General features: G+C 41.8%; 1 protein-coding gene across 1 annotated transcript in view; it reads left to right on the top strand.

Moving 5' to 3' along the window:
* The window catches only part of LOC146796475 (uromodulin-like), a 435,032-nt gene that overhangs the window by 170,261 nt on the left and 251,864 nt on the right, over positions 1-12,907 (top strand). The window contains exons 8-10 of the mRNA XM_085629080.1: positions 10,346-10,483; positions 10,567-10,581; positions 12,040-12,861. Of these exons, the coding sequence (XP_085485206.1) occupies positions 10,346-10,483; positions 10,567-10,581; positions 12,040-12,861 (975 nt within the window). The remainder of the gene's footprint in view (positions 1-10,345; positions 10,484-10,566; positions 10,582-12,039; positions 12,862-12,907) is intronic.

Raw genomic sequence — 12,907 nt, 5'->3', positions numbered from 1 at the left:
CCACGAAGTGAAACTCCTTGAGTTCCGTCCACCCCTAGTAAAGATACCAATCCAGACCCTGGTCACCACAGGCACAGTTCCTGTCCTCAGAGCTATGGCTTCAGGGCACCTAGAGGAATGGTCCACAACAAATAGGATTACACTGTTCCCAGAAGCTGTTTTACAGTCCAGGACCCTGAAAATGTCAATCTCCACCATTTCAAAAGGCATCAACACCAAAGGTAGTGGGATCAGTGGAACCTCAGGTTGCACTCCTATCTTGCCACTGGCTTGATAGGTACTGCAGGAGTGACAGAACTCCGTCTCAGACATCTGTGGCCAGTAAAAGTGGTTGCCCAACCTGTCCTAGGTTTTGGTTTGCTTCAGATTCCCAGCAAAGGGAATATTATGGGCTTAGTTTAAGAGGAATGACCTGTATTGCTGGGGGGACACAGGTCTCCTGGTTACTCTTGGTTTTTTGTTCCTAGCCTCACTGTAGAAGACATCCTCTTTCCAGTAGGTCATATGGGTAAAACTGTTTTCCCCAGCTCCTGGAATTCAGAAATAATGCCGGTGCACAAAGCCAACACTCTCTCTGTTCCTGGTAGAGTTCTTCCCTAGAGGGTCCTCCTGCCCCATGCAACTCAGAGAGTTCTAGTAGATCTCACAGGGTGGGCTGTTTTTCCTCTTTAGGCCTCATATCTTCCATTTGGCCGCCAGATTCCTTTTGGGCCACTCGAAGTTTGGAAGTCAGTTTCTTGACCTTCCTCTTATTTGTTGGAACTTCGTCCATTGTTCCAGACTTCTGTCCTTGTTCTCTGCTCTGGAAACAGCTTTCACACCTCAACAGGACTTGAGTACTCAGAGGGCTGCAGCTGGAAGTTAATGCAAATGAGTTGCCAGAGACTTTAGGCAGGTAAAAGATAACTTTCTAAAAGTAATTTTTCTTTAATAGTTAAATAAAAAATTCAACTTTACCATTCAATTGTTTTTCTTAATTAATAAAAAAAATTCTGGAATCATTTTTCTAGCTCTTTACTAGTCGGAAATAGCATTACTAAAGGTAATAGTGCATCACGGTGTTTCTCTGTGGAACAGCCAGTCTTGCTAAACTGATTATAGCATGTTGGGGCCAGTCACTCTAAGGATATGTGTAGCATTACATTTTACATTTCCTACTTTTAAATTTCATAAACTGTACCTTCTGTGATAAAATGTCTATCTAGAGATGACTTATTAATATTTAAAAGAAAGATTTTGAAGTATCAAAAGCATTTATCGTGACAGGTTAAATTGCAGTTTTTTAAACGGCCACATTTAGGCAACAGTGGTAGACCTGAAGCCATACTTACATTGTCAATGTATTGGATGGCACAATAGGTGCTGCAGTCCACAAGTGACATTTAACTTGCAGCCCCTGGGTATACTTGGTACCATATACTGGAGACTTTTAAGTATGATAAATATTCCAATTAGCATTATACCTGTTGCAACATGTTTTAAGAGATCAGTGTGCATGCATGGGGGTTTAGTTAGAAGAATCCCAGTGCACAGCAGTAGCGGCCCGTGGAGGGAGTTCCGTGGGGCGGCAAGGCGGGGCAGGGGAGGGGCAGGGTGGGGGGTTCTAAAAACCGGAATATGGATAATTGCAGGTAAGTAAACAATTAAATAAATAAAACGAATTTCGTAGCGCGCGCTGCATCGATGCAGCGCGCGCTACGAAATTACGCCTTACCGCCCCACGGAACTCCCTCCACGGGCCGCAGCTGGTGCACAGAGTAAAAGAAATAAAAACAGCAGCATCAGTTCACAAAAAATGGGGGTGACCACACAAAAGGGGCACTTTGCTACAGCCACAGCGTGGTCCAGTAAGAGATCAGAGAGGGGAGTCCTTTTGTTTGGATTTGGGATTGCAGGGCAGGGTTGGGCACTGGAGGTTCTGAATTTCATTGTTTGCTATGTTCGTTTTTTGGTATCAAAGATGAAGGTTTGAAGGAGCCATATATGGAACTGTTGCATCTCTGCCACCACACCCTTGTTTACTACCTCACATCCATTTGTAACCAGGTGGGTGCGAGTTCAACTTCCACTCATTCTGCTTGACCTATTTCTGTTATCCTTTTCAAATGACTAAATGCCTAACCCTCAGTTCCATTATCCCAAAAGCTAGGCATACTAAGTAATTCAGTCCCTACCATGTGTTGTACAGGAATGATACATTCTCTACAGGTCCAAATTTCAATGTGTGGGAAGAGTCGATTGTCTGATTTGTAAAGCGTACATTCTGACATGTAAATTCTGTTTCAGTATTTTCTTTTGAACTGCATTGGACTAGTTGAATATAGTGAAAGATTATGACTGGAAACTGGACATTATGAGCGTTGAAAATTGTTCACCTTGGACACATGTTTTTGAGAGTTCAGGTGTTTTTTCCAGAGACCCTTTTCAAAACAAGAGGAATTCACAAATCTGAAAGATTGATTTTAGAGTTAATTCTTATGAGGAGGGGGTCATGCAGGACATACAAAAATAAGCAGTCAAACTTCTCCTGAAAATATATTGGTTTTAGCCTTAATGGATCCATATCTTCAACTATCCATGTTTACTGTTTTGATTAAGAACATTCTGCCATATACAATGCTGCAGTGTGTGCTAAAGTATCAGGATCAACACTGAATTGGGGTTTATTTTCTGTAATCTTATCAGAGTTGAAATAGCAGATCTTCACCTGTACCTTGCATTAACCATATGCCCTTTATCAATGTCAGTGGTAAATGTATTTTCAGAGTAAATAAAATTTTACAAGTTTCAGCCCCATAACAATTAGATCAATAGACTCCATTACTGGCCATTTTTATGCCGATACACCTGCTTACGCTTCACAGCCTTAACTAAAACATCAATTCAGCCCAATTACACTGAATCGCCTTTAGCATTTTCCTCAGACCATGCCACATTATTATGCTTGCCCATCACCTCTAACTGCAATAATGTTATTGGTCTGGTGGGCAAAAATATCCTTCCATCCTAACCCCACACCTTCTACAACCACACATATACTCGAAACACAAAATTCACTGGATGTTATGTTCCAGATCTTTCTTAGAGGGAACAGGATTTATTTTGGGCTGCTAGAACCCTAACCTATAATAGTACTTAATGACATTACCACATCACCATTGACAAAAACAGCTAAAAAAGCTCATCTTGGTGTGGTGGCTCAGTGTTCCATATTAGCCACTTTGGTCTAACAAAATGTGAAATGTTGCTCAGTGAATTAACCTCTTTTAAAGTAAGAGGTATTTTTACAGAATCTCTATTGCTCCTAGTATTGTAAAACTGGAGCATTGCTAAAAGATCTAATTGAGAAAATTGGTATGCAAAGGTCAAAGATGAGTAATGTTCTCTGATGTCCCCGAGGATAGCTGGAGGATACATTTATGCTGCTATAAGATGACTAGTAGTTACAGGCAAAATTAACTATACCACTGATATGCTAAAAGAAAAGATTTAGAACATGGCAGAAAATTGAAAAAGAACAAAACATACTATGTAGAATGCTTCACTTCATTTCAGGAACTGAATAATACTTGAGGTACTTTTCTAGCACATCATAATTTTCCTCAGTATCTCACTGCAAATAGAGAGCAACTTTTTACAGATCAGCTTTGGTCCTTCTGTAATAGTACCTATTTAAATTGACGTACCATGCTACCTCTATTTTGAATGGTACCATAAGCAACCTAAGCCTGGATTCAGCCCTTATTTGGCTTTATTGGTGAGGTGCAGTTGGACTCCTATGCCAAATTAAATACAAGACCCTGGGGTGGGCAATGTTAGACTTGGGGTATCTATCTTATTGTGAATACAAAATAATGATGAACGGATTTTTATCTAATTTAATTGCCAAGGAATATACACTGAGAAGAGAAGATTAGATTTGTTCTTGATTGTCCTTATTGTGAGGCAGAGGATATGGATTGGATACTTGATAGTAACTTGAATTAAACCTCTATCATCAATACTGGTCAAAGATTTAATCCTTCTTTGGTACAAAAATAAAGTGTTCCAGTTTGTGAAACAGATAATACAATTAATCCATTTTGGACCTTCATAAGTATCTCTTTGATTTCTCTGTTAAAAAGTAAATAAGACCAAAATTATTAATTGCACCAGGTTCAATTGGCATGGCACAACCACATTACCTATGAAGGGGAAATCAACAACAAAACACAAAGGGTAATGGGAGGAAAGTTTGCAATTTGTCAAACCTCTGACAATTATTCAGGGTAGCATTCTAATCCATCATTCTTTTGCCCATCATGCCACCTCAGTTCGAGTCCAGTCATATTCTAATGAATCTTGACCTTGCTTCAATAGGAAGGGTCCAGCTCAAACTGCCAGACCAGGATGTGTAGGGTGGATAGTTTCAATTAGAGCAGGGTTGTTGGACCTGGCCCTCTCTGCAGGGTCACCCCCAAACTTTTTTGTCTTCCTCCATCCTGTTTTCTGAACCTGTTTTTATTGGCTTTTAGGACTCTATGTATTTTGTCACAGCTAATCAATGCTAACATACCTGTGCTCGCTACTTTAAACTTATTAAAATTGGCTTCTACCCAATTGCAAATTTAATTTACTTGTAAGTCCCTGGTAAAGTGGTACTGCAAGTATCCACAGCCTGTAAATGAAATGCTACTAGTGGACCTACAGCACTGTGATAATCAGGCCTCCAATGGTGTAAGATTAAGAAAGGTGCAGGGGGTGTCGTCCATGCTGCAGCATGCCTGGCACATGACGATGGTGCCGGATATGGTGCTGAGTCTGACCGATAAGCAAATGTAAAATAAGACAATGTTCTTGTATTGTTTCATTTTGAATTTGCCGGCTCTTAGCCAGTGCTGTGGGAAGGGGCGAGGCCTAAGCATGGGAGGGGGAGGAGGAGTGCTACGTGCACTCCACTCCCTAAGTTCTCATGTGTATTTGGCTGGCTGTCTCAGGCCAACCAAAACACACATGCACACTTAGGTATTCTCCAGCCCAGCTGCATTGAGCCGCCGGGATGGAGAAACCCCCACAGACTCCCTGGTCGGAGCAGTGTGTCTTTTCAGCCTGCTCAGGCCAATCCCCACGCAGGGATTGGACAGGGAGTCTGTCCCAGGGGCTGCTGTGACGAGGCAGGAAGAGGAGAGGCGGCGAACACGCCGCAATGCTAGAGGCGGCTTAATGTAAGTATTTTAAAATATATTATTTCAACTCCCCCTCGCGCCCTCTCCACCTGGCCCACCACCCTTTATTTTTGGTGGTGGCCACTGGGCCATCTTGATCGCCGGCGTGGCCACGCCCTCTCAATAAGTCTATCTTAGTGTTGACTTATATATATATATCAAAAACAAAGGTCTAAACTATGACATTAGTTCAAATGGCAAGGTCGGATTAGCAGTTAAAAAACTGTTCTGCCAGCCACCAATGGCAGGCTAAAAATCTGTTTTTTACTTTGTCAACCTCGTGGTGGCACAGCAAGTACTGCAGTCCTCGAGGTACACTTTAACTTGCACGCCCTGGGTACTTCTGGTACCATATACTAGGCGCATATAAGTATGTTAACTTATGCCAATTGTGGGTGAATCAATCAGACATATGCCTTCAAAGGGTCAGAGCACTGGCACTCAGATCTGGTTAACAGGCCTCTGTGCACTGTCAGAGTTGAAAAACCAGCAGCATCAGAAGGATGGGCCCTCTAGGGACACGCGGGTTATATACATCCACCTGCTATGCCATCCCCAAAATGAAGAGTCGGTCAGACAGTAGAGAATGCAAACTTACTTTATTCAGTATATACAATGCAGAGGAGCCCAGTCAAGTCTTCACCCTAAGATGTCTGCCGAGGGGACTAACTCCCCAAGGTACGCTAATATATAATAAACCCTTCTGGAGACTTCGGCCATGTCTCTAAAGGAAAGTTACCGACTTGAGCCGGGAATGAACAAAGGAGGTACAGAGAGATGAACTAACACCTGCAAGATGGGCGCACCGTCAGTACTCCAAGGCCACTGTGCCAAGTCTCAGCGTCTCCTAACGTGGGAGCAGAGCTACACATTAAGATTGGAATGCAGAGAAAGAATATCAGTTCATTAGCAAGTCGGGTTACAGCCTTGAGCAAGAAAGAAAATAATAACAAAATACAGTGTTTTGCTGAGGCAAGCGAAAAGAAGAATGAGGCCTAGTACGAGCACAGCCCAAGCAGTCCTCTAATAATTGTGAAATACAAAATGGAGTCACACAAGCTAACTAAAACCTACATGTTGCAAGGTTAACCCAGTGGGTTGCATAACATGTATACAAATGGCGTTTATTTAGCCACATATTGCTAACCTAATATAAGTACACAACAGGAAGGGGAATTGCAAACCTAACACATCAGTCCAAATGTTTGGGGTGATCATGGAAAAAGAAGCATTTCCTTATAAATGCCACAATCTCTTTGGTGCTCTTCCGATCTGGTGCGCCACACTGATTTTGGAACAGTTTTCCAGGTGACCAGGACTTCAGAAATGCCAGCACAGTCCAGGTCAAGAATATGTTGCTTGATTGTGCAGTTTTGCACCATCTTCTTCTTGACACTTCCAAGTTCTTCTAAGCTTGTGGTAAAAATTGAACACTTATTCACTGATAATTACTGAGGGCTACACCCTAGTCCTTCATTTTGTTTGCTTACTTTGTTAACCTAGAGAAAAACTTACTGTAAATCAGACTTATAGACAACCAGCAATGAAGTGTGAGGCCATACTTTCTCCAAATGGGAACGCAAGCAACCTTTTTGGGTCTTATCAGTGAGATGCAACTTGAGACCTATGGCACCCAGAGCATGGGACTCACATGCGGGCAACCTACTTACCTATCACACCTAGGACTTCTGAGAAAAACAACATTTTGATAATTAGAGTGCTCAAACTAATCTTGTTCTTTATTACTACTGAGGGTTGCATTCAAGTCCATTATTTTTTGCTCACTTTGCCACTCCGGACAGAAACCAACCATATGCATATTAGCATTGGTCCTGCTTCACTAGGTACAATCTAGACCAAACTGCTGCTCCATATCCTCTCTTAACGAGAGAACAAGCAACCCCAAACCAGGTTTGACTTTTTTTTGGCATTATCAGTGAGAGCGGCAGCTTGAATTTCTTGGCACAGTGACCATGTGACCAGTGTTGCACCTCAAGGATGAGACAGGTCTTGGCATATCCCTTGAGCCAAGCACATTTCACAGTAGCTATGGTACCCATGCTGGCTGTGTTTCTGCTCAGTAGAGACCAGGCCTGGAAATTCAAGTTAAAACCTCCCATTTGGAGAGGGGTCAAGTTTGATTTGAATATGGATGGCCCTGTCTGTAATGGAAGAGACAAACTAAAAATCAATTGTCTGGATTACGGCCCATAGTGATTACCAGGGCGGAGATTAATTTAAGAATTCCAGCCATCAAGTTTTGTCCTGTGTAAGGGATATTGATTTTACATGTTCTGAAAAGAAACTGCATACCTTGAGTTTTGTCAATGGAAACTGCTCAAAAGTACAGCTGGTCTGAAATACCACCATTACATGGCTGGCCAACCAGCATTGCCCATTTTCACTGAACATGCCTCACTGGGCCAATTGAAGCATTTTCCTTTGGCATGTGAGGTGTTGCAGCAGAGGCAATACCTCTGACATTACAGCAGTTTGGCCACCAGACTACAATACCTTAGAAAACCCCCAAAGTGCTTCGAGCTGAGGTAATCTTTGGTCTATTTCTATCATTTTCAGCGTAAAATTGAGACAGATCAAAGAGAGACAGAGCAGCACCAGAAAAAAATTAATGCGGAGGGGGTGGAGGGAAGGCACAGAGCTAAAGTATGTGTGAGGTATTTGGGTGGGAGGGCATAAAACCCAGGCAATAGAATACATAGGAGGAAAGTGGGTGGGAGAAAGGGGCACATTCCTTGCCATTTGCTATATATGCTGCGCTAAGCCTTATCACCTTTTTTCCTTGCCTCTGGATGATATTGGTGGTTTTCGATCAGCTCAGGATGTAATGCTTTACAATACTGTGGCATGTGCCATTTGCTTTAGCCTCTGATTAGGTTGGCCCTCTGTTCCATTGACCCTTTTGTTGGCTGCTCATACGAGCCAAGTGTCAATGCCGATTTTTAGTTTTGAAGTTGAGAGCATGTCCACGATTTCAATGAGAAATTGGTATTGGATCTCCATTGCTCTTAACGTTCCTATCCATTCAATCAATCAGGGGTTTATAAAGCTCGCTAGTCACTCGTGAGGGTCTCCAGGCGCTGGAAGATAATGATAGATAATGAAAGATAATGGCCAACATTTGGCTTTCCTTGAATCCTGGCATAGGTGATGGAAGTAAGGGTGAGAGGTGCTGCAGGACCCCCCCAAAAAATGATGCTGGAGTTTGGACGGTGAATGAGCAATAAAGATGACTTGAATTGAGTTTTTATCTAGTCACATTTGCTGTGCCTTCAAAGACAGAGGTCAAATGTCAGGTTGTGTTTCCTGACAAATTGCTGCTTATTGTTCTAACACTGAGGTTGGTATTTGCCTTCTCTGACTGCAAAATGAGATGACATTCCAAAGTGCATAATGTGATATTATTATTATTAAAATTTTTATAGAGCGCGTAGTCTTGCTGGGGTACAGTGAGTGTGAAAGGAAAGGTTGTAGGATGGCAATTTTGTTAACACATAACAAAATGTAAATACCTGTACGTGAACTCCACAAATATTTCAAAATATATTAATAGTTAGGAAAGCACAAATGAAGCACATTTTTAGGAATACTGAAGTAATGGAATGAAGGACTTTAATAGGATCCAAACAAATTAAGACACTTTCCTAGCTGATGCTCCGATGAACGCTATAACCCAATATCCACTCATCGTTTGGGTGCTATAGTTTTATTAGTAAAACTGCACGTGTGTGCAAATTTAGAGGCCAAGTCAGTGGGAACTATGCTGTCTGTAAATGACAGTGTGCCACCACACCATGCTTTAGTATTATATTTGCAACTGTGTGCTCCAAAATACAGCAGCAACAACATTCCACACTCTTATCACTCTCCTGCTGAATGGGTGTAGCTCACTTGCTACACTTGTGTTTTTGTAGGAGGCTTTGATTTTTCATAATCCTCATGACTTCTTGCGTGAGAAAATTGTTCCAGCACCACTGCATCTTTTTTTTCTGCCAGGGAATAGATATTGCATTTCTGAACATTCATCAGTTTCTCTAAGATGTCTAAGGCCTGCAATTGGTGGTTCACACACCACTCTTTGGGCAATATAAGAAAGCTGTACCTGTGGTGGATCTCAGTTAAGGGCATTATAAAGTAAAGAGACCAAGGACTATGTCCATGTCTTTTAACATTTTCACTAGTTTTAATATGGATAGTTGGATATAAAAATCACTTGTATCTCTGTGCATGTATTTTTGATGGGATGCCTAGGAATCTAGTATTATTACATGATCCACCTGCCATCTGCATTCAGCAGTTGTAGCCTAGAGAAGGATTGCTGTAGAAAGCATTAGAAATACAAGTAACAAGACTGGATCCTGCTAGGATTGCCCCAGACTCCCAAATCGAAAAATTCATTCACTTCGTAGTGCAGATTTACATTCCAACCCGAAGCTTGGTGTGGAAATGCAAATCTAACCATTGACTGTCCTTCTGAAAGATTGTCCTAAAGGTGACCTGGGTACGGTGGGACAGACTTCTAACATGACAAGACGCCTGTCACCTTGCTCAAGCGGCTCATGGGAACGACTGAATAATGGTGTGTCTCAAAGTTGCCTACTACTGTCCTACCCATAAACTGCCATGACAGAAATGTGATACCAGCATATGAGTTCACTACCCAGCGAACCCCATGCTGCACGTCCCTATAGGTTCATTGAGAGATATGGCTATAGAAAGTGTGGAAGCATTTGTGAAGAGCATTTTTCTCCTCGCATATGTAGGAAACATGCTTGTGAACAGGCCCATATGTGTTTAGCTACATTGTTTCTAATCAACATTTAAAAGATGTAAATTGTCCACCACGCAATTTATGTGATTGAAATTGATACAAAGTTTTAATGACAATGTAACACAGAAAACCAGCTGTTATTTATTCCTGACTCCTCAAATCTGCCAATCAAAAACTTAAAGAAATATTAAAAGATATCATGTCCATTTGGAAATGCAGTCTATTTTTGGTGTAATGTAAATTTTTCAACCTTTAGCAACAAGCTATAAAATCCTATTCACGAGATGTATTGTTAAAGTAAAGGATTGTCTTTCCTGGTATAACATTAAACATGCATTTGTTTTCTTCTCAGACACAGAAGCAGAAATCCTGACTATTTTATCAGAGCAATGGGGCTCTATCTTCAAGGTTACAAATCCTCCCTCCGGAAGCTGGTCGCTCAGTGTTGGCGCTGGGAGTGCATTCGCGGTGCGAATTGAGGGTTTTACAGGTACAGTCCAGAGAAAAATAAATCATATTTCTAAATGAATCTTGGAGACCATATGTCTAATTGTTATTTTTTTTCTATTTCAGCGACAAATATATCAGGTATGTAGTCACAGCTATGCCTCATAATTGAACGTTATTTAAAACCAATAATTAACAAAAAAAATTGAACTTGGCTTATAAACATAAAATATTTCGATACATAAACCCATCTATCTGCATTATGTTAACTTTAATACTTTAGCTATAAACACAAGTACTATTGATGTAATTTCTCCCAAATCAGCCGATATCAGATGTGACAACGTCTGGCATTTGTTCCCAGATGACACTTGCGTGGCTTTTGACCCACATGACATCACAATAGGTATTATCAAGCACCTCTGTACCCTAATGACATTATATGAAGTGGATATGGATAAAAAATTAACTGATAATTAGCAAATGTTAAACACATTCAAACTCTGATAAAAGCAGTTGTCCGTTGTTGATTGCTATAGTACGCATATGGGTGTGACATTTATCAGGTGTGTTATTACCTATCCATTCTGAATTCCGCACCACAGGATTGGGTTGTAATGTGGTATTACTGCATATTTTCATGTTCCAGGCAGCAAGGCACAGAATGTGTGGTAGTTTTCCCACACAAACTGCACATGGTGAAATGTGTGTAGGAAAGGACCGCGGTAGCGATGCACAAGTTCTAATCCCAATTCGGGCACAAACTCCAGTTTGCACCCGAATCAGGATCACCACAGGACTCATAACGAGGCTTATAGAATCACAAAAAAATCCAGATGTCTTGAGCCGTGACTTACAGGTGAAAACTTTCTATAAAGCACTGAAGTGAGAGAGGGTCTAGTTACTCAGAAAGAAGGCCTTTCTTATACCACACTGTTGCATAGGGGCTTTTCCATATATATATTTTTTACCTTCCATGGTTGGAGTTATTATTAAAGTATGAGGAGGAATGAAACTAGCCCCAGGAGTGGATAATAGTAATGGTGGTTTATTTCCCTGTGATGTTTTATTTCCTTGTGATATCAGCAGAGGCATCAAAACCACCAGGTTGAACGGCACCAGGAAAAGACTAAAACCAGTTAGATTGCCCTGAATAGAGATGATGGCTCCCGAATCTGTGTTACGAGTTCTGTACAAACTGTAGAGTCGGTGCTCCCACCGATAGTTTGCAAAGTAACCCTGATGTGTGTGGGAAATGCAAGCTCCCAGCACGGAATGGGGGAAACATGAAGCATCACTATATTGTCCCGTTTTTCAAAATGTGGCACTGGTAATGAAATAGTAATATCAAATGTGAGAAAAAACAAAAACTCTTTTATTGGTAATTTCCTATGTTGTATTACCCCAGTCTTTTACTGGAGCCCTCAGAATAAACTGCAAAGTAGAGCATCATTTGTGTGGGATGAGGCCAGTCTATCAACATGTCACCCGACCTTAATTCATTTCTTAAAATGTTTGGTAGGACTATCACAACTCTTTTCGTTGAACTTTCAGTGCAGCCAAGGGTGACAACGGTTTTCCTTGTCCTTTCTTTCACAGCCACAGATGACTGCACTTCCTGTGCTCCCAACGCAACCTGCGAAGTTTACGCTGGCGTTGGAGAATGCACGTGCAACGACGGCTTCGTTGGTGACGGCTTCCGTTGCAGTGACGTCGATGAGTGCGCTTACCCGTGGACCCATAGCTGCTCCTCAGGCTACTGTGAAAACACGGTTGGGTCCTATGTTTGTCGTTGCAGCAGTGGCTTCCAGCCCTTTGATGGAGCCTGTATCGATCTTGATGAATGTTCTAGCCCTGACATGAACCAGTGTGATGAGCACGCAACATGTTACAATTACTATGGCGGTTATAACTGTTGGTGCAATGAAGGGTATTTGGGAGACGGCTACCACTGCCGCGTGCCAGCGTGTAGTCTGAATCCCTGTTCCTCTGACACTGAGTGCATAGATTTCCCTGACTCCTACACCTGCCTTGATCCATGTGAGAACCACACCGCACTGAATGAATACTGGAGAAGCTCGTCCTTTGATATTTCCTTTTATAATTGTGACCATTATTTGAATGGATGGTACCGGTTCACAGGCAGCGGCGGGGTTCGGATGCCAGAGACCTGCGTAGAACCCTCTAGATGCAATACCGCCGCTCCGGTGTGGCTGAATGGAATACACCCGACACCTGAAGATGGCATTGTTAGTAGGACTGCTTGTGCCTCGTGGTATAACGAGTGGTATAACGGGTGGTATTCGTACAGCTGCTGCGTGTGGTCATCCACTGTACAGGTCAGGCAGTGTCCTGCAGGATTCTATGTTTACAAGCTACAAGGTACACCATATGGTATATGTGATCTATCCTATTGCACTGGTAAGTACAACTAATTTAACGCTTTTAATCTGTTTTTAAAATGATT

This window comes from Triturus cristatus, chromosome 10 (assembly GCF_964204655.1).
Source record: "Triturus cristatus chromosome 10, aTriCri1.1, whole genome shotgun sequence".
In the NCBI taxonomy this organism is placed as follows: Eukaryota; Metazoa; Chordata; class Amphibia; order Caudata; family Salamandridae; genus Triturus; species Triturus cristatus.
The sequence above is the reverse complement of the archived record's forward strand: the minus strand, read 5'-3'. Positions and strand labels throughout refer to the sequence as shown.